This window comes from Centruroides sculpturatus, unplaced genomic scaffold (genome assembly GCF_000671375.1).
Source record: "Centruroides sculpturatus isolate CEXI.00-Female unplaced genomic scaffold, Cexi_2.0 scaffold58, whole genome shotgun sequence".
Classification (NCBI taxonomy): Eukaryota; Metazoa; Arthropoda; class Arachnida; order Scorpiones; family Buthidae; genus Centruroides; species Centruroides sculpturatus.
The window spans coordinates 1,288,871-1,307,262 of NW_019384407.1; the positions used below are offsets into that span (position 1 = coordinate 1,288,871).

At 30.2% G+C, this 18,392-nt stretch overlaps 1 protein-coding gene across 1 annotated transcript in view; it reads right to left on the minus strand.

Moving 5' to 3' along the window:
• Window positions 1-16,382, minus strand: part of LOC111618903 (mitogen-activated protein kinase-binding protein 1-like) — a 29,018-nt gene extending 12,636 nt beyond the window's left edge. Inside the window, exons 1-14 of the mRNA XM_023360529.1 lie at window positions 16,171-16,382; window positions 14,943-15,041; window positions 10,372-10,557; window positions 10,134-10,294; window positions 9,961-10,036; window positions 9,774-9,887; window positions 9,543-9,689; window positions 9,261-9,372; window positions 9,110-9,188; window positions 4,883-4,974; window positions 704-903; window positions 429-623; window positions 183-358; window positions 11-109 (exon numbers count right to left, since the gene is read on the minus strand). Coding sequence (XP_023216297.1) covers window positions 11-109; window positions 183-358; window positions 429-623; window positions 704-903; window positions 4,883-4,974; window positions 9,110-9,188; window positions 9,261-9,372; window positions 9,543-9,689; window positions 9,774-9,887; window positions 9,961-10,036; window positions 10,134-10,294; window positions 10,372-10,557; window positions 14,943-15,041; window positions 16,171-16,236 — 1,802 coding nt within the window. The 5' untranslated portion in view covers window positions 16,237-16,382. The remainder of the gene's footprint in view (window positions 1-10; window positions 110-182; window positions 359-428; window positions 624-703; window positions 904-4,882; window positions 4,975-9,109; window positions 9,189-9,260; window positions 9,373-9,542; window positions 9,690-9,773; window positions 9,888-9,960; window positions 10,037-10,133; window positions 10,295-10,371; window positions 10,558-14,942; window positions 15,042-16,170) is intronic.
• Between the last annotated feature and the right edge of the window lie 2,010 nt (window positions 16,383-18,392).

Sequence of the window (18,392 nt, forward strand, 5' to 3'; positions counted from 1 at the left end):
AAATACTTACTTGTTATCTTGCGATAAATTAGGTAAAGAATCGATACACATCTGCCTATTCTGCATTGCTTGAGTTAATTCTATTGGTAGTTTCCATAAAAAAATGCACCTACAAAATTTATTCATAATGTACTATAAAATTCATTACATATAAACCTATCGCAATTGTGTTAAGTCATTACCCGTCTCCAGAAACCGAAATAAGATATCTTCCGCAATTTGTGAATTTCAATCCTGTGACTAGTTCAGAATGACCAAACATAGATGCTAAACATTCTCCACTAAAAAAGTCATAAATATATAGACATTTATCTGTACAACTGGTAGCAAGATACATTCCAGATGGATCTAAAACTACCTGCAGTAAACAAATTTTTTTCAATCAAAAGTAAACTCATAACGCAATATAAATTAACATTTAACATTACCTTAATTAAAGTACCATCTTCTCCCTGAGAACCACGAAAGCACCGACTGTGTTTTCCGCCGTTGACATTATAAACGCGGATATTTCGATCTTGGCATGCGGTTAGAACATGACGTTGTTGCGAGTCAACTTCCATGTCGTAGAGAGTAGTTTTTCCAACAACATGATGTTCTCTCACAAAATTTAACTGAGGTGTCTAAATAAAGCATTTTGTCATGCAATTATTAAGCATATTCATTTATTGATTGTATACTAATAAATAGAATGGCAACTTACAAACTGAGCTCGTCTGAATATAATTGACTTGTCTGCAGCACACGATATCATTTGTAACTGGCTGTGATTCTGAACGAAACGTACTGCAGTAATGGAAGACGAATGGTCGTCTAATGTCTGCTGAAAGCCATAATCTTGATTGACGTCGAATACGTGAATCAAACGATCCCTACTTGCCGAAGCAAGATATCTGCAATCTACTTTTGATGAAAATAAAAATAACAGAATTGCTTTGATTTTCTGTTTTATTAATGTTTTTAATATGTAAAATATTTTATTTTATTATTAGATTATGCAAAGTTATTCATTAAAAATAAGCTATTTTTTTCAATTTAAATATCTAATCAGCAAAAATTGTTTTAGAAACATTATCTAGTAAACAAGATTATAACAAATATTACAGGATATATATAAGGTGTTTCAAAAATCAGGAAAAAAGCTTTTAGGTAAAAAGTTCAGGACTGTCTAGTAAAATTAAACTGCTGCACAACTTTCATGATTCTCATAATCAGTAGACACTGTATTAAGTATTGTATTAGTTTCATTTACTTCATTAATGATATTCTTATAAGCTATAGCATAACAGATTAAAAGTAAATCTAAATCTAAAGAATAAAACTTATTTTATTATCACCATTATAATTTTGTGGATAAACTGCAATGACTATATCCCACAGAACATTGATAGAATGGAAACAAAACCTTTACATAACCTGTTCCTCCATATATCTCACAATTCCAGAGCAGCCATTGAAAGAATGACTCTTACAGGTAAGTAATTTATAAGATACCATCTCAACCATCAAAACATTATTTTTCTATTACATTTCATAGCAGACATGATTATAAAATAAGTGAAACAATAAACAGAATGTCAAGAAAGAACTTCCTAAACTGCAAGCGTCTAAAATACAAGTGCATTTTATAGGCCCTTGTATTTTGGACGCTTGCAGGAACAATACAATTAAATAGTTTTTATAACTTTTTAATTGTATTGTTTCATTTGTTTTATTTATAAAACAAATTTCATTCTTTGGCACTCAACTCATTAACAGATACGTGCTTCTTTATATGGTAAAGACTTGACAGATTGTGTATGTCAGACTATCCAATAGAGTGATGAAGTTCTGTTTTTTTCATCAAATTATTGCTTGAAAAACATTACACGTAAACTTTACTAATATCTTCTAGCTTGAAAGTTATTTAATAATTTAAATTTATATAAATATCCCTTTAACAAATATATACAGTCGACCCCCCCTATAACACAGGTTCCTATAGTTCGGATTCCTATATGACGGCGAAAAAATTGTGACGGTATCCGTACACACATGGTAAAAAACTCCTATAATTCGGTAAAACGTCATCGGGCAGCCGAACTACTTTCCGCCATCCAGCACCACGCTACGGAGAGTTTAGGCGAGTAAGTTGAGTTTACTATCGTCTGTACAGTATGTAAATTAGGTACCGTAAGTCTAATACAGTACTAATTTTATACATTTCTTGTGAAAGAAACATTTCTTATTCAACGGCCATAAAAATTATTTATATTAATGATGTCTCCAAAGTTCAACGAAGTTTTCGCAGAAAAATAACTTATCAGAAATAGCGGCCACTGTTTGGTGCACTGCTCCGCGACAAAAACAAGCTTAAGCAATGGCGACGTCGAACGGTGCACACTCAGTAAGTAATCCTACAATTTTTTGTTTATAGCATAGTTTATACAGATTATTCCAAAAAAATATATACGTATTTTGGAAATGTTGAGTCGAATTAGTCTAGGAATCGATTAATTTTATGGAAGAAAACCTTTCAAACAGCCGTAGTCCGTAAAGTGCATAAGTGCCGAGCTGTGATTGTCAAGGACTCGTACAAAATGGATTCATAAAGAACAGAATGTATCTACCGTGTTATAGGGGGGTCGACTGTAATGAATTTGTACACTGAGTTCAAAAAATTAAGCAAATAAACCAAAATTGTGATGTCATCTTTAGTTTTGATTCATTATCAAAAAAATAATAAAAGTTAGTGCTGTTGTATGTAAACAAAAAAAATATTTCAAAGTTAAGCTAAAGCCATCATTTTAAATGTATATAATTAGTTTTAGTAATCGTCAAAATCCAGTTTACAACAACAGAAAGAGCAATGTGTTTAGAAACATGTCCTTTAATTCAGAGTTTCCCAAACAAAACTTTTTAAACACATTTGACGTGTTTGAAGTTTAGGAGCATCTTCTCCAAACATGTTGTGAATTCTTTTTATTGATTGTACTGTTTGTATTGATTGATATATCCTTTCCAAAATTCATACAGTATGCTGTATATGCCACATGTGCATTTTATTTGCAGACATTTTGACTTGATTTTATTTCAACAAGATGTGAAGTAAAAAGTTTAAAATAGGCTTCTTAACAAAGAATGCAATCTCACATTAGCTATGTGTTATATTTCAAAACTGTTATAATTAAATCACATAGCTATGTTAATTAAAGGCAGCTGTTAAAATTTTTGTTCAACCCAATAAAATTCATAGCCATACTTTGCCACTCTGTACTGCATACGAATATTGTTGATTGAAACAAAAATATGTCAGTAGCTTTTGCTCAGTGCAAATTCTGCTAAACTTCACTGTAAACTTTATTTCTTTGAATTTTTTTTTAATAATTTATCTATGCTACATTTGTAAACTTCTTGCTAAATCTGTGTTAATTTATAGTTAAAATGCTTTTATAAGTGTATTTTTTTGGGGAGGTCCAGAACAGATTAATCTAATTTACATTACTCCTTATAGGAAAATTTTGCTTGATACAGAAGCAGCCTTCTGGAATAAATTAAGTTCAAGTATCAAGGTACAGTACCACTGTATGTTATTTGAATAATAATTCTTTACATTTATATATGAAATATCAGGTAATTGTAATTACACCTGATTTTCAATGCTGTCTAGAGAGATTTACCAGTCCAAATGCAACCAAATTTGGTACGATGAAATTTTAGAATATGCAGAAGACATTTACATGAAAAAAACTTAGTACCAAAACTCACCACTATGGCATTTTTGTTACTTCAGATCCATGAAATTTTTGATTGTGGAAGCATTTGAAAAATGATTTTATTGAGAACATTTAATCTTTTGTCATGGGTATTATTTTCAGGAGGATATCAATTCTCTTATGACATTTCCTTTTGTATATGCAATAAACAATAAACAATATTCAAATTTGGCAGCCTTAAAATGCTATCAGACTCCATGTGAGAAGCATCACAGTTAGCCATTGAACAAATTGTTCATTACCTTCAAGTTTTACACCTTTTTCAATGGTAACCATATTGAAACAGTATCTCCTGCATCACTAAGTCCTGTACAAATAAAATGCCTGTTGCTTGCAGAGCCAAAAGGCCATAACGATAAGTTTCAGTATTCTTTTTTATGGAACTTCTTCCCCAACTTGAAATGTCATCCAAATTTGATTGCGTTTGGAGTGCTAAATATCTCTAAACAGTACTGAACAGGGGCTTTTTAATTACAATCATCCAGTATATTTATAATCTTATTTTACACTTAACTAAATATGATTCAATTTATGAAATGGCATACAACATTTTAATGTTATCGGTAAAAATAATTCAGTTTTTCAAATACAAAATAATTGGATATAAAAAAACTATTCAAATAAATGTGTATAATTCTAACACTTTCGACATTATTAAATTGTCTTCTTCAGGACAGCTTTATAAACAAAAATTTAAATATACATGTTTAACAGTTTGAAAAATACAAAATAAAATTAAAAATAAATGAATCCAACAATTTTTATGCTAACAGTTTAGAAATGGTGTTGCAATAGTACCAAATAATTGTAATGCCAAAAACACTAGAATTACGAGGCGTGTTCTGAAAGTAAGGACATGCCTCGTATTATACAGTTATTATATTGTACATTCTTTTACAGTATAACAATTTAATAAAAAATTATATTAAAAATTAAATTAGCCATTTGAATTTGTTAACTTTGTAAAAGATTATACCTTACTTTTGGGTCATGCCTCAACAGTTTTTTTTTTAATCCAATTGTTTCACACCCAAAAACTGAATTCCTTATACTAAATATAATGTAAAATTTCTAATTCATAGATTAATCTGATTACTTTTTTGGTTTTGTTACTTAATAAAACTTACTTCCAAATGGCTTTGAATATTCCAAACACAAGACTTCTGCATCATGAGCTTCAATTTTACATAATTCTTCCATTTGTTGCAAATCATATATTCTACAAAAAATAAATCATCAACACATTTAAGCACTTATAGTGTACAGTACATTATATATTTTTTTATAAATGGCTGACAAATTTACACTTTAAAAAAATACATAGAGACTAAAATGTCTTCATTTTTGCCACGTTTAATCACCAGAAACAACAGTTTTCCATTGCAGGATGACCTTTTATTAGAAGTTATGCTTCTAAACTATGCAAAACAGTTAAAAAAAAAAAAAATTGCATATTTTTTTTATTTATTGGCTTGTCACTGATGAACTTTTTAAGCTGTTTTGCATATTTTTGCACAGGCATAGCCTCTAATAAAAGGTCATCTCTGCAATGGAAGACTGTTATTCCTGGTGATTCAACTTAAAAAAAAAATGAAGACATTTCAGTCTCTTCTACATATTTTTTAATGTATACTATACCAGGAATCGCACTGCATAGTGCCAAAATTGTCACATGGTGATATTTTTATTAAGTGTTGATAAAAATATAATACTGGTGATAGCAATTAGTGATAAAAACACCAGTCTGCTTGTTTCAACATTCAGCATGAAATTGAATCACACTTCAGAAAAACAGCAGAAAGTCTAGCTCCCGTGCAATGTTAGTCCCATGCACAATACACCTAGCGATGTCGTGCAACAAGTTCAGGCAGAAAAGTAGGAAGTGACATTGAGAACTGAAGGCAGTTTTGTGCAATGCCACCTGGTGTTTCTAGACTGAGAATTTTTTTATTGACAGACAGAAAATCTGGGGAATTTTTTCGGGTGACTTTTTTTAGTACACTAAAACAAAACTTTTGACATACAGAACTTGTGAATACTGTTTAAATATTGTGATCAAATGTGTTTTTGGAATTATTCATTAAAAAGTTATTCAAAAATGATCCCTATTGCTAACAAGCAGAGGGCCAGACATTCGGGTCTCCAGTTCAAATAAAACTTGGTGAGCACATAGCCTTAAACACAAACAGCTCCTTGTCCAAATAATTTATTTTTTGTGGGCTGCAAAACATTCCAACTGCATGATACTTATTAGCATTTACATTTAAAATAACACTCATCAACAACAGACTCCAGCAAAATGTAGAAATTTTAATGTAAACTAACATTTTCATCTGTATATAATGGACATCCTCAAGTTTAATTACATAATACAGACCAGTAAAATTAAATTAAAGTTAAATGAGGATGCCCATTATATATGGATGAAAACATTAGTTTACAGTAAAATTTCTAAAGTTTGCTGGATTTTGATAGTGATGAGTGTTATTTTTGAATATTTAACCAGTTATTTGAGTATTTACATTAAATTAAATTTTACATCAATTAACTTTCATTCATAAGAAATTAGTAGAATTATACTTACAGATACCATCTTTTATTGAATATAAATTACAATTTAAACTACTATTATAGATATTACAATCAGAACATGTTAAATTTTTCCCAGCTTCTATAAGCACACAATGAAACTAGTTATTCTTTCAATCACCATAACAGTGTATTTCTATTAATAGGACTTATCATACTGGTGTATAAGATTACAGCAACTCAGTCACACAGATTAAAAATTGTTTTATTTACAATTACCTGTTTACATTTTCTCAAATACCAAATTTCCGATTTCAATCCAATTCGGTATTTTGATCAAATTTCCGATTTGGTATTTGAGAAAATGTAAACAGGTAATTGTAAATAAAACAATTTTTAATCTGTGTGACTGAGTTGCTGTAATCTTATACACCAGTATGATAAGTCCTATTAATAGAAATACACTGTTATGGTGATTGAAAGAATAACTAGTTTCATTGTGTGCTTATAGAAGCTGGGAAAAATTTAACATGTTCTGATTGTAATATCTATAATAGTAGTTTAAATTGTAATTTATATTCAATAAAAGATGGTATCTGTAAGTATAATTCTACTAATTTCTTATGAATGAAAGTTAATTGATGTAAAATTTAATTTAATGTAAATACTCAAATAACTGGTTAAATATTCAAAAATAACACTCATCACTATCAAAATCCAGCAAACTTTAGAAATTTTACTGTAAACTAATGTTTTCATCCATATATAATGGGCATCCTCATTTAACTTTAATTTAATTTTACTGGTCTGTATTATGTAATTAAACTTGAGGATGTCCATTATATACAGATGAAAATGTTAGTTTACATTAAAATTTCTACATTTTGCTGGAGTCTGTTGTTGATGAGTGTTATTTTAAATGTAAATGCTAATAAGTATCATGCAGTTGGAATGTTTTGCAGCCCACAAAAAATAAATTATTTGGACAAGGAGCTGTTTGTGTTTAAGGCTATGTGCTCACCAAGTTTTATTTGAACTGGAGACCCGAATGTCTGGCCCTCTGCTTGTTAGCAATAGGGATCATTTTTGAATAACTTTTTAATGAATAATTCCAAAAACACATTTGATCACAATATTTAAACAGTATTCACAAGTTCTGTATGTCAAAAGTTTTGTTTTAGTGTACTAAAAAAAGTCACCCGAAAAAATTCCCCAGATTTTCTGTCTGTCAATAAAAAAATTCTCAGTCTAGAAACACCAGGTGGCATTGCACAAAACTGCCTTCAGTTCTCAATGTCACTTCCTACTTTTCTGCCTGAACTTGTTGCACGACATCATGAAATTGCTAGGTGTATTGTGCATGGGACTAACATTGCACGGGAGCTAGACTTTCTGCTGTTTTTCTGAAGTGTGATTCAATTTCATGCTGAATGTTGAAACAAGCAGACTGGTGTTTTTATCACTAATTGCTATCACCAGTATTATATTTTTATCAACACTTAATAAAAATATCACCATGTGACAATTTTGGCACTATGCAGTGCGATTCCTGGTATAGTATACATTAAAAAATATGTAGAAGAGACTGAAATGTCTTCATTTTTTTTTTAAGTTGAATCTCCAGGAATAACAGTCTTCCATTGCAGAGATGACCTTTTATTAGAGGCTATGCCTGTGCAAAAATATGCAAAACAGCTTAAAAAGTTCATCAGTGACAAGCCAATAAATAAAAAAAATATGCAATTTTTTTTTTTTTTAACTGTTTTGCATAGTTTAGAAGCATAACTTCTAATAAAAGGTCATCCTGCAATGGAAAACTGTTGTTTCTGGTGATTAAACGTGGCAAAAATGAAGACATTTTAGTCTCTATGTATTTTTTTAAAGTGTAAATTTGTCAGCCATTTATAAAAAAATATATAATGTACTGTACACTATAAGTGCTTAAATGTGTTGATGATTTATTTTTTGTAGAATATATGATTTGCAACAAATGGAAGAATTATGTAAAATTGAAGCTCATGATGCAGAAGTCTTGTGTTTGGAATATTCAAAGCCATTTGGAAGTAAGTTTTATTAAGTAACAAAACCAAAAAAGTAATCAGATTAATCTATGAATTAGAAATTTTACATTATATTTAGTATAAGGAATTCAGTTTTTGGGTGTGAAACAATTGGATTAAAAAAAAAACTGTTGAGGCATGACCCAAAAGTAAGGTATAATCTTTTACAAAGTTAACAAATTCAAATGGCTAATTTAATTTTTAATATAATTTTTTATTAAATTGTTATACTGTAAAAGAATGTACAATATAATAACTGTATAATACGAGGCATGTCCTTACTTTCAGAACACGCCTCGTAATTCTAGTGTTTTTGGCATTACAATTATTTGGTACTATTGCAACACCATTTCTAAACTGTTAGCATAAAAATTGTTGGATTCATTTATTTTTAATTTTATTTTGTATTTTTCAAACTGTTAAACATGTATATTTAAATTTTTGTTTATAAAGCTGTCCTGAAGAAGACAATTTAATAATGTCGAAAGTGTTAGAATTATACACATTTATTTGAATAGTTTTTTTATATCCAATTATTTTGTAATTGAAAAACTGAATTATTTTTACCGATAACATTAAAATGTTGTATGCCATTTCATAAATTGAATCATATTTAGTTAAGTGTAAAATAAGATTATAAATATACTGGATGATTGTAATTAAAAAGCCCCTGTTCAGTACTGTTTAGAGATATTTAGCACTCCAAACGCAATCAAATTTGGATGACATTTCAAGTTGGGGAAGAAGTTCCATAAAAAAGAATACTGAAACTTATCGTTATGGCCTTTTGGCTCTGCAAGCAACAGGCATTTTATTTGTACAGGACTTAGTGATGCAGGAGATACTGTTTCAATATGGTTACCATTGAAAAAGGTGTAAAACTTGAAGGTAATGAACAATTTGTTCAATGGCTAACTGTGATGCTTCTCACATGGAGTCTGATAGCATTTTAAGGCTGCCAAATTTGAATATTGTTTATTGTTTATTGCATATACAAAAGGAAATGTCATAAGAGAATTGATATCCTCCTGAAAATAATACCCATGACAAAAGATTAAATGTTCTCAATAAAATCATTTTTCAAATGCTTCCACAATCAAAAATTTCATGGATCTGAAGTAACAAAAATGCCATAGTGGTGAGTTTTGGTANAAATATAGGATTTATCATTTTTATTTGAAATTTTTATTGTACTTACAAAACTATAAATATTACGTTGATAAAATGTTTCGGGACTTAAATTATTTTCAAAATTCCATATTCTTATTGTATCATCACTAGAGCATGTAAGAAATGTTCCTTTGGGAAGAACGTTTTTGGAAGTTGAGGAAACATCTGGATAAGTCTAAAATATCAAAAATAAATTGAATTATTATAATTTATAAAATTATCAATAAACAGTATCAATAATAATAATAATAAATCTTACTTCTACTCCCCAAATACATGCACTGTGATAAAGGAATGATTGAATTTTCCCAATTTTTTTCATATCCTTTATATCCCAAATATACATGCTGTGATCATTATATATACAAGTAACCTACAAAAAAAATTTAATAATTTAGATAGAATGACATATAATTTACAAAATACATTATTTATAGTGTGTAGACCTTTTTATTTTTTTCATCCAAAGAAATTGCTATAGCATTGGGAAATCTTGCACCAGATGTGGGTGGATTTAATTGTCTGTTAAAAATAAATTATGAATTAAATTAAAATGTTAATTCATCAAAAAGATTATCCTTTATTCACTTTTATAACTTAAATATATCAAAACAGTTACCTTCCATGCAATCCTTTATCAATATCTATTCCTAAATAATGAGGACGAGGAAGAGTACATAAAAATTGAAGATTAAAAGGATTAAAGCACCTCACAACTCCTTCGGCACATCCTATAAAAATATAGTCTTTTCCTACAGATATACAGTTGGCACTAGAAGTCTGTAAATTTAAAATCATTATTTTACATTATGATATATATGAAAAAATAATTTTATATATCAAAAATGTAAATGTACCCTAAGTTCAACCCATTTGTCAAGTAACCGTCTACTATTAAATTCACATAACAATCCAGATTTAGTAATTGCATAGGTGCTATCTGCCATGTCGCCTCGTCCACATGAGACATCACAGAAATAATTATTTCTCTGATCTCCTAATATTGCTGATCTTCCCATTAGTGGAACTGGTTCAAGTTTATACTATAAAAATGAGAACATTAATAAATTATTTATGTCTGTATGATAATGAATTCAAAAATATATTATTAAATTTTTTTATGTTTATTTTATTCTACTGAAATCTGTTTACTGAACAAATTTTCTTTCCTTTCTTAAATTTAAATGAATAAGTCAATATTTTACAAGATGGAAATTTATTACGGTTAGTTTTGATTAAAGCTAGGTATCACAACAGTATATTTAATTGCATACATTATAAGGTTCCACTTATATTCTGTTTCCACTAAACATAAAGGCAATTTTTGTACATCATCAATCACTTCTGTAGTTAATTTAACTGTAAAACTAGTTGGTTTGTTTAAAAAAAGGTATACTCTACCAATTGCCTCTTACCAAAGTTTAGAAAGGTTATTAGTTATGAAGAGAACATCTGTTTTTATTAGAATGTTTCAGTGTTTACGCTAAACTCATTTTGCATCCTTCAAAATTTCACTAAATCAATACACAGGTGCAACTTCTAGACAATTAAAATTATATATCAGACATGGGCAAATGCAACTCCAAGAGCTGCATGTTGCTCTTTTTAAGTTACATGCTGCTCTTGCTTAAAGTGTTAATTTCTGCTTTTTATTATTATTTTTACAATTTTATTTCCACAATTTTGTGAAAATATGTTTATTAAAAAAAAATTCTTTTTTTTTATATTATATAATAAAATCGCGGTACAGAACTGCAGCTCCCATGCATTTTGCAAAACCTACATTTTGGCTCCCACTGAACTTTTGCTTGCCCACCCAATATATACAGTATATTAAAATACCAGAATTCCATAAGTAAGGATCAGACATACTGCATACGGAACTTGCAAAATATTTAGATAAAGAAGATTACTTAACATACTTGGAGAAAAGTGGCTTTATTAAAATAAATCTTTCATTCAAAGCAAGTTTTTGTTTTGCAGTTGCTTATTATTAACAGAACACAGCTCTATCAATACTTTTTTCTGCCAAATTATTGATTGTTAGTATATAAATTTTTAACTTAAATATAATTATGTTTTAATCCATTTATACATTGAAAACCATTATCTACTTTAAATTATGAAGGTCATCCAGAAAGTAAAGATCTATTGCGCATTCCAGCTGCGCAGTTTGATCTCGGGCTACTATCCAAGGTCAAATAGTTTCCTCTATGTCTTTTCTGAGTGTTGTGTGAGTGATAGTTGAAACAAATTGTTATTGTGCATCCTGTGATTGTCAACAATGAACACTGTGATACAAGGTCCTGCCAACTGTGAGGTCAGAGGTATTATTTGATTTTTGAATGCTCAAAAGTTGAAACCTGCAGAAATTTACCATCAACTAAAGGAAGTGTATGGTGATACAGTAATGAACAAAAGAAATTGAGAAAGTGGTGTGAAATGTTTAACAATGGATGAACAAATGTGCATGATAAAACTCGACCCGGACGTCCATCACTCATCACAGATGATTTGAAGAATCAAGTGAAGAACAAAATCGTTCAAGACAGACACGTGACCTTGGATGAGTTACACGTTTGTTTCCCTAACATTTCTCATTCTTTGCTTGGTGAAATTGTCTCTGAACATCTTGGCTATAGCAAAATTTGTGCACAATGGGTTTTTGGCAACTGAGTGACCAGCACAGAACACAGAGAATGGATGCAGCACTGACATTTTTGATGCGGTATCACGCAGATGGAAATGCATTTCTTGGTCAAATTGTTACTAGCAATGAGACATGGGTGTCTCACTTCACCCCAGAGACCAAGTGCCAATCACTCAAGGGGCATCATCCCTCATCACCCAAAAACCGCAAAAATTCAAACAAACTCTGTCAGCACGAAAACTCATGGCAACAGATTTTTGGGATCATAAGGCTATTCTCTTGGTGGATTTCTTGCCAAAAGGCACTACAATCAATGCAGATCGATATTGTGACACCCTAAGAAAACTACAGCAAGCAATCCAAAATTGTAGGCATGGAATGCTTTCTCATGGTATTGTGCTTCTTCATGACAATGCCCACCCTCACACTGCTGCTGCAACCATAGGCTTGCTGGATCGATTTGGATGGGAAATTTTTGATCACCCACCCTATAGTCTGGACCTTGTTCCTCGCGATTTAGCCTTTTCATGAAGCTCAAAGAGTTCCTGGGCATTTTGGAAATGATGAGGTGAAGAATGCAGTAAACAACTGGCTTAATGGACTGGCAGCAGCCTACTAAGACATGGAAATTCTAAAGCTTGTGGACAGATATGACAAATGCTTAAATAATGACGGTGATTATATACAGAAATAAAGTAAGTTTCAATTTTGTATGTGACACGTTTTTGTTAATAAAATATATTTCTTTCATTTACTAAAATCAAACGGTCGTTACTTTCTGGATGACCCTCGTATATCATGTATACTTTTGCAAGTTGTTTAATTTTTTAAAATCATATTTTATAAAATTTGCCTTTATTAATTTTAAAAATTTATTTGGTTGTTTTGATTTTGCTTAGTAAGTAAGACTAAGTCAAAGGTGCTCTTTTCTAAAAATCTTTATTTGTTCTATAACAGTTTCCCAAAGATATTTTTCAGTTGAAAATATTTGAGTCTATTTTGAACAAGTGGCTGTGATCTTTATCATCAATAAACAGTTTTTTTTTACTTTTTGTTGTTATTTAAATTAAATTTATCATTCTCCACTTCAAAATCAGCCTATAAAATGCAAAAACTCTAAACAATGATAAAGACAATCAAGTATATAAATGAAAAACCAAGATTATATATGCTAGATTTAACACATTTGTATATATCTTAATCATATCTGTTTCTTTCAAATTGTAAAATCAAACATTTTCTTTGCTAAGGAAGGAATAAAAAATTTTATTTAAATTTGTATGTATACAAGGAGTAATCAAAAAGTAACTTTACAAATTCAATAGCACATACTTTTATTGCAGAAATGAAAATGCAGGATTTATCTGCACTATGCTATTTCTGAACAAAATTGTCCAGCCTCTTCAAACATTTATCACAATGTTTAAATGGCCTCTGTCCTCATAAAATTCCTGTACTTATTGTTGCATCCATCCAGCAATTATGGTTTTTTCTTCAACAATAAAACAAATTCTGTTCTCCTTCAAATGTCAGAATACACAAAAAGCAAGAGTGTTCAATTATATAAGGAGATAATGATGTACCTCACATTGAAACATCTGCAGCAAATCTAGTGATATGTATGCAGTCTAGTGTTGTCATGGAAGAGAACAACACTGCAGCTGAGGAGTCCAGGATGCTTTCTCCTGAAGTTCTCTTTCAAGTGTGTTAATATGATGCAATATGTGGGTGCCCTCAACTAGGTCCAAACACTCCAAAATTTGATAAAAAATTCCTAGAAAAAAAAATGTTTAAAAAACAAAATATTTTTGTTTAAAGTTTACATAAGGAGAACTTTCATAAACAATTTAAATCCTAAGATCAACCATTTCTAGTTGGGATTGGAATTGGGCATTAAATTAAATGTCAATGTTGATCTCTCCAGTGGCTGACTTTGGACATGTTTCCTCGTGAAGCAGCTAAGCAAGCAAACCAATGACATAGTTCGTTTCATATGAAACAATCTAGGTCATTGGCTTACTTGCTTAGCTGCTTCACGAGGAAATGCATGCTTTGTCTTGAATTATCTCTGGAATCAGGTACAAAACTAATTGGAATGTATGAAAAAGGAACTAAGACCAATAGGCAATCAAAAGGCTAAATAGATAAAATCCCATATCTCAATAACATAAGGTTCCCTTTCATGCAGTTCCTTTTCACAAAGTTCTTTTACAACAAAAGTTGTTTTTTTGTTGTTCCTCTGTTCCTTGTTTTTTGTGTGCATCTCTTCTATCGAATCTTATCATATATGGGTGAGCCTGTGCTTTCAGCTACTTGTGAAGATCTTTGGAATTCAGTTTAACTTAATTAAGTAGACCAAGATGCCTTGTCTCATGAGAAACATACTAATTACTCAAATGTATAAACTTTTCCTGTTAGCTAATGTTTTCTGTAACCAGAAATGCTTGTTTATATTAAAATCATTTATTTTAATATGGTGTAGATAAATCATCCTTTATCCATGCAACACACATCTCACTAGTAATGTGTCAAACACCTGGGAAAGGGCTATGGAAAACCAAACAATTAAACCAAAACTATTCTTAACTGGAATGCAAATCTTGTGACCCCACAATCATTCATTTTGCCAATCTGGACCATTACAACTACTTACATTGAATTACACTTGATAGTGTTTTGGTTTTTAAAGTGTAGACTTGTAAAGTCACTTTTTGATTACCCTACACAACATCAAACTTTTAACTCAGACATAATTTAAAAGTATAGTAATGTTTATACCTTTGTTGAGCGTGAATATTCTAAATACCAAAATTTGACATGTCTGTTTCCTACTGTAACAAAGTAATTTCCACTTGATGCAAATGATATGGCTTTAACCTGAAAATATATAAGTTCATTTGAATTACTTACAGACAAACACACAAAATTTATTTAATTAGGTAAAGTTGATTAAAATATAGTATTTCTTTTGATATTTCATATGAAAAAATTAATTTCTATATTTAAAATATATAGTTTAAAGTTGTTTTATTTAGCTAAATATAAATATATTAGCTAAATAGTATAGCATTTTTCAAGTTTTATGAAATTTCAGGTAATATTTGATAGTTAGAAAAATAAGTATAATAGAGCATTGATTATCCAAATACCAATCAACCAAAAGCATTCTAGTCAGCAAATTCAAATTTTCACTAGGGCTGTGGTGTTGCAGCACTCTTCCTCTCCCTGCCAAACTGAACTGTAGGCCTAGTTTAATGTATCACATTATGTAAGGTATGTATTTGTAAGACGTGTGATACAAATTATACACAATACAGTTTTGTGTTTAATATATTTTTTGTAAATGATCAGCTAGCCGAACAACCCCAGTCCCAAATTGTTTCAGATAATCGATGCTCTATTGCAGGGCTTCTTAAACTTTTTTTATTCCATTCACGACCCCATTTATGATTGTGATTTTTTTCGCAACCCAAAATTATAAAATAAAGATATATATAAATTTGCAAAAACAATAATGGTGTGCTACCACAGTTCACTTGTGTTACAATGGAAGAGAGACAACTGAATACGCTGAAAAGTGACAACACTACACTAGTTCACACTACAATCAGTGTTGATGAATCATTGTCTTGCTGCACCAGAAGTGACACAAAGCGCAACTCACGAAACTTATGACACAAAGCATGCCTCACTTTCAAACTCATTTTCAAACTCACAAATTATTTTCAAAATTTTGCATTAAAATCTCGTGACCCCAAGATTTCACTAAGTGACCCCAAATGGGGTCGCGACCCATAGTTTAAGAAGCTTTGCTCTACTGTATTACTATTAAATTTTTTAAAAGTAAAGATTACACATTTAAAATGAAATTCTATTATAATAAAACACTACTCCATGATTAAAAGCTATAGAATGCAATAAAATATAGTTAAAACCTGTTTTGTAAGAGTAAAAATTAGCATATTCAAGCAAATTTTAAAGAAGACTAATTGACTTTTATACTTACTTTACAAGAAACTTTATTTGAAGCTATCTTGACATTTGATTTCCATTCCCATACATTAACAATCATGTCATGTTGGGTTCCTACAGACACTACGTATTTCAAATTAGGTGAAAATGCCTATTCATAAAACAATGAATAAATACATATTAAACTTCAGTTATTAAGAATATAAAAATAAAATTTGCAAGTATATAATATTCATAAAAATTGTATTTTAATTACATAAAAATAAGCCAAATGTAGTGATAACCCTTAGGACTTGAGAAATAGGACAAGGATTATTATACGAGGGCTATTTTTTAAATAAGTCTGTTTGTGAATGAGAGTGAGAATGACGCGTGATCACAGCAGTGCACCTGTGCATCTGCTCCAAGCATGCTTTGCACGCATTTAGACACCATTTGCAGCCATATCGTCTATCTGTGTGCTGAGCTGTAAAAGTTTATAATGTTTAAGAAAATTGAGTCGCCCACCAACTGTGAGATACAATCTGTTATTCGATTCTTGAGTGCAAGAAACTTGGCAGCAGTGGAAATTCACTGTCAGATTTGTGAAGTTTACAGTGATAATGCTATGAGTGACAGTAAAGTTTGAAAGTGGGTGAGAATGTTCAAGGACAGGCAGGTTAATGTGCATAGTGAGCCACATTAACCTGCCTTTCCGACCTTCTCTGATTTCTGAAGATTTGGTTTGTGATGTGGATAACAAAATTCGAGAGGGCCAACAATTCACGATTTCAATGTTACCAATTGAATTTCCACAGGTTTCAAGATCAGTTTTGTATACCATTGTTTTGGAGAAATTGAATTATCGAAAATTGTATTCAAAGTGAAAGCCAAACAGTCCATTTCAGCATGGAAAATTATGACAATTGTCTTTTGGGACAGGAAAGGGATATTGTTAGTGGATTTTATGGCGAGATGCACAACAATCAATTTTGATGGATATTGTGTGACCTTGAGAAAATTCTGGCATGCCATACAAAAACAAGCAGCGTGGTCTACTGTCTTCCTGTGTGATGTTGCTTCATGACAATGCAAGGACACATGTTTCTGCACAAACACAAGGTCTAATCAGTTCTTTTGGATGGGAACAACTGTATCATCCACCTTACAGTCCAGACCTTGCACCCAGTGATTTTCATTTGTTTCAATACTTGAAGGAGTTTTTTGGTGGCCAACAGTTCAACAACGACAAAGTGAAAACCGCAGTCATGGATTTGGCTTTTTCACAGGCGGCAGATTTCTTTGAAGTCGGAATTCAAAACATTGTTGAGTGGTATGACAAATGCTTGAACAAAAAAGGAAATTATGTAGAAAAGTAGATAAAAGTACGTAGAATATGGAAAAAATATATTTTAATGATATTTACAGTATTTTTCTTCTTATTAAAAAACAGACCTTATTTAAAAAATAGCCTTCGTATAATTAATCAGAAAGATTTAATAAGTATTTATACACAACAGAGCTGTAGAAATCCTTAATTAACTAAAGCCTTTCTTCTAATTCTCTTCTTATTAATCATAAGTAAACTATACTCTACTGATTATATAAAAAAAATTTAATCCACTAAATAAGTAAAAATTATTAAAAGTTATTCTACTTTTAATACTTCTTTACTTACAAGATTTTTTTGTATAACTCAATTTTTTGAATTTTAATTCAATGAATTTTACTATATAATTTATCACACTACTTTTACAGATTTGTATACTTCAGCATTATTTTTATCCAAACTACAATAAAATTTAAATTTGTTTTTTTCTTATTATATTCAATGACACAATTTGCACAATATGACATCAGTGAATAACTACATGCAATTAATAAATGNATAAGGACTTATGTCTGCAAAAATAAATAAGATCATGTCATTTTCAAAATTATTTCTTTATTTCTGGACTTGCTTCAGAAATTTTTAATGGAATTTCTAAAGCAAGCCCATATTTTTGAATAAAGATTTTTAAGTGCAATTAACTTCCAATTCTCCAGTCAAAAATGTTCTATTATTGTCATCTGTCAAAAAGTAAAATATGGATTCAAATTCAAATTTTAATACAATTTCAATTCTAGTTATACTAAAATTAAAAACTAATATTAATATAAATTTACAAATCAATGAAATTACTTACTCTATCTGATAAGGGGATAATTTCTCTCCCTCTTCTCAACGCTGGAGCTCGCAATACTTTACGAGGTCCTATTTTCTCCATCTGAAAAAAA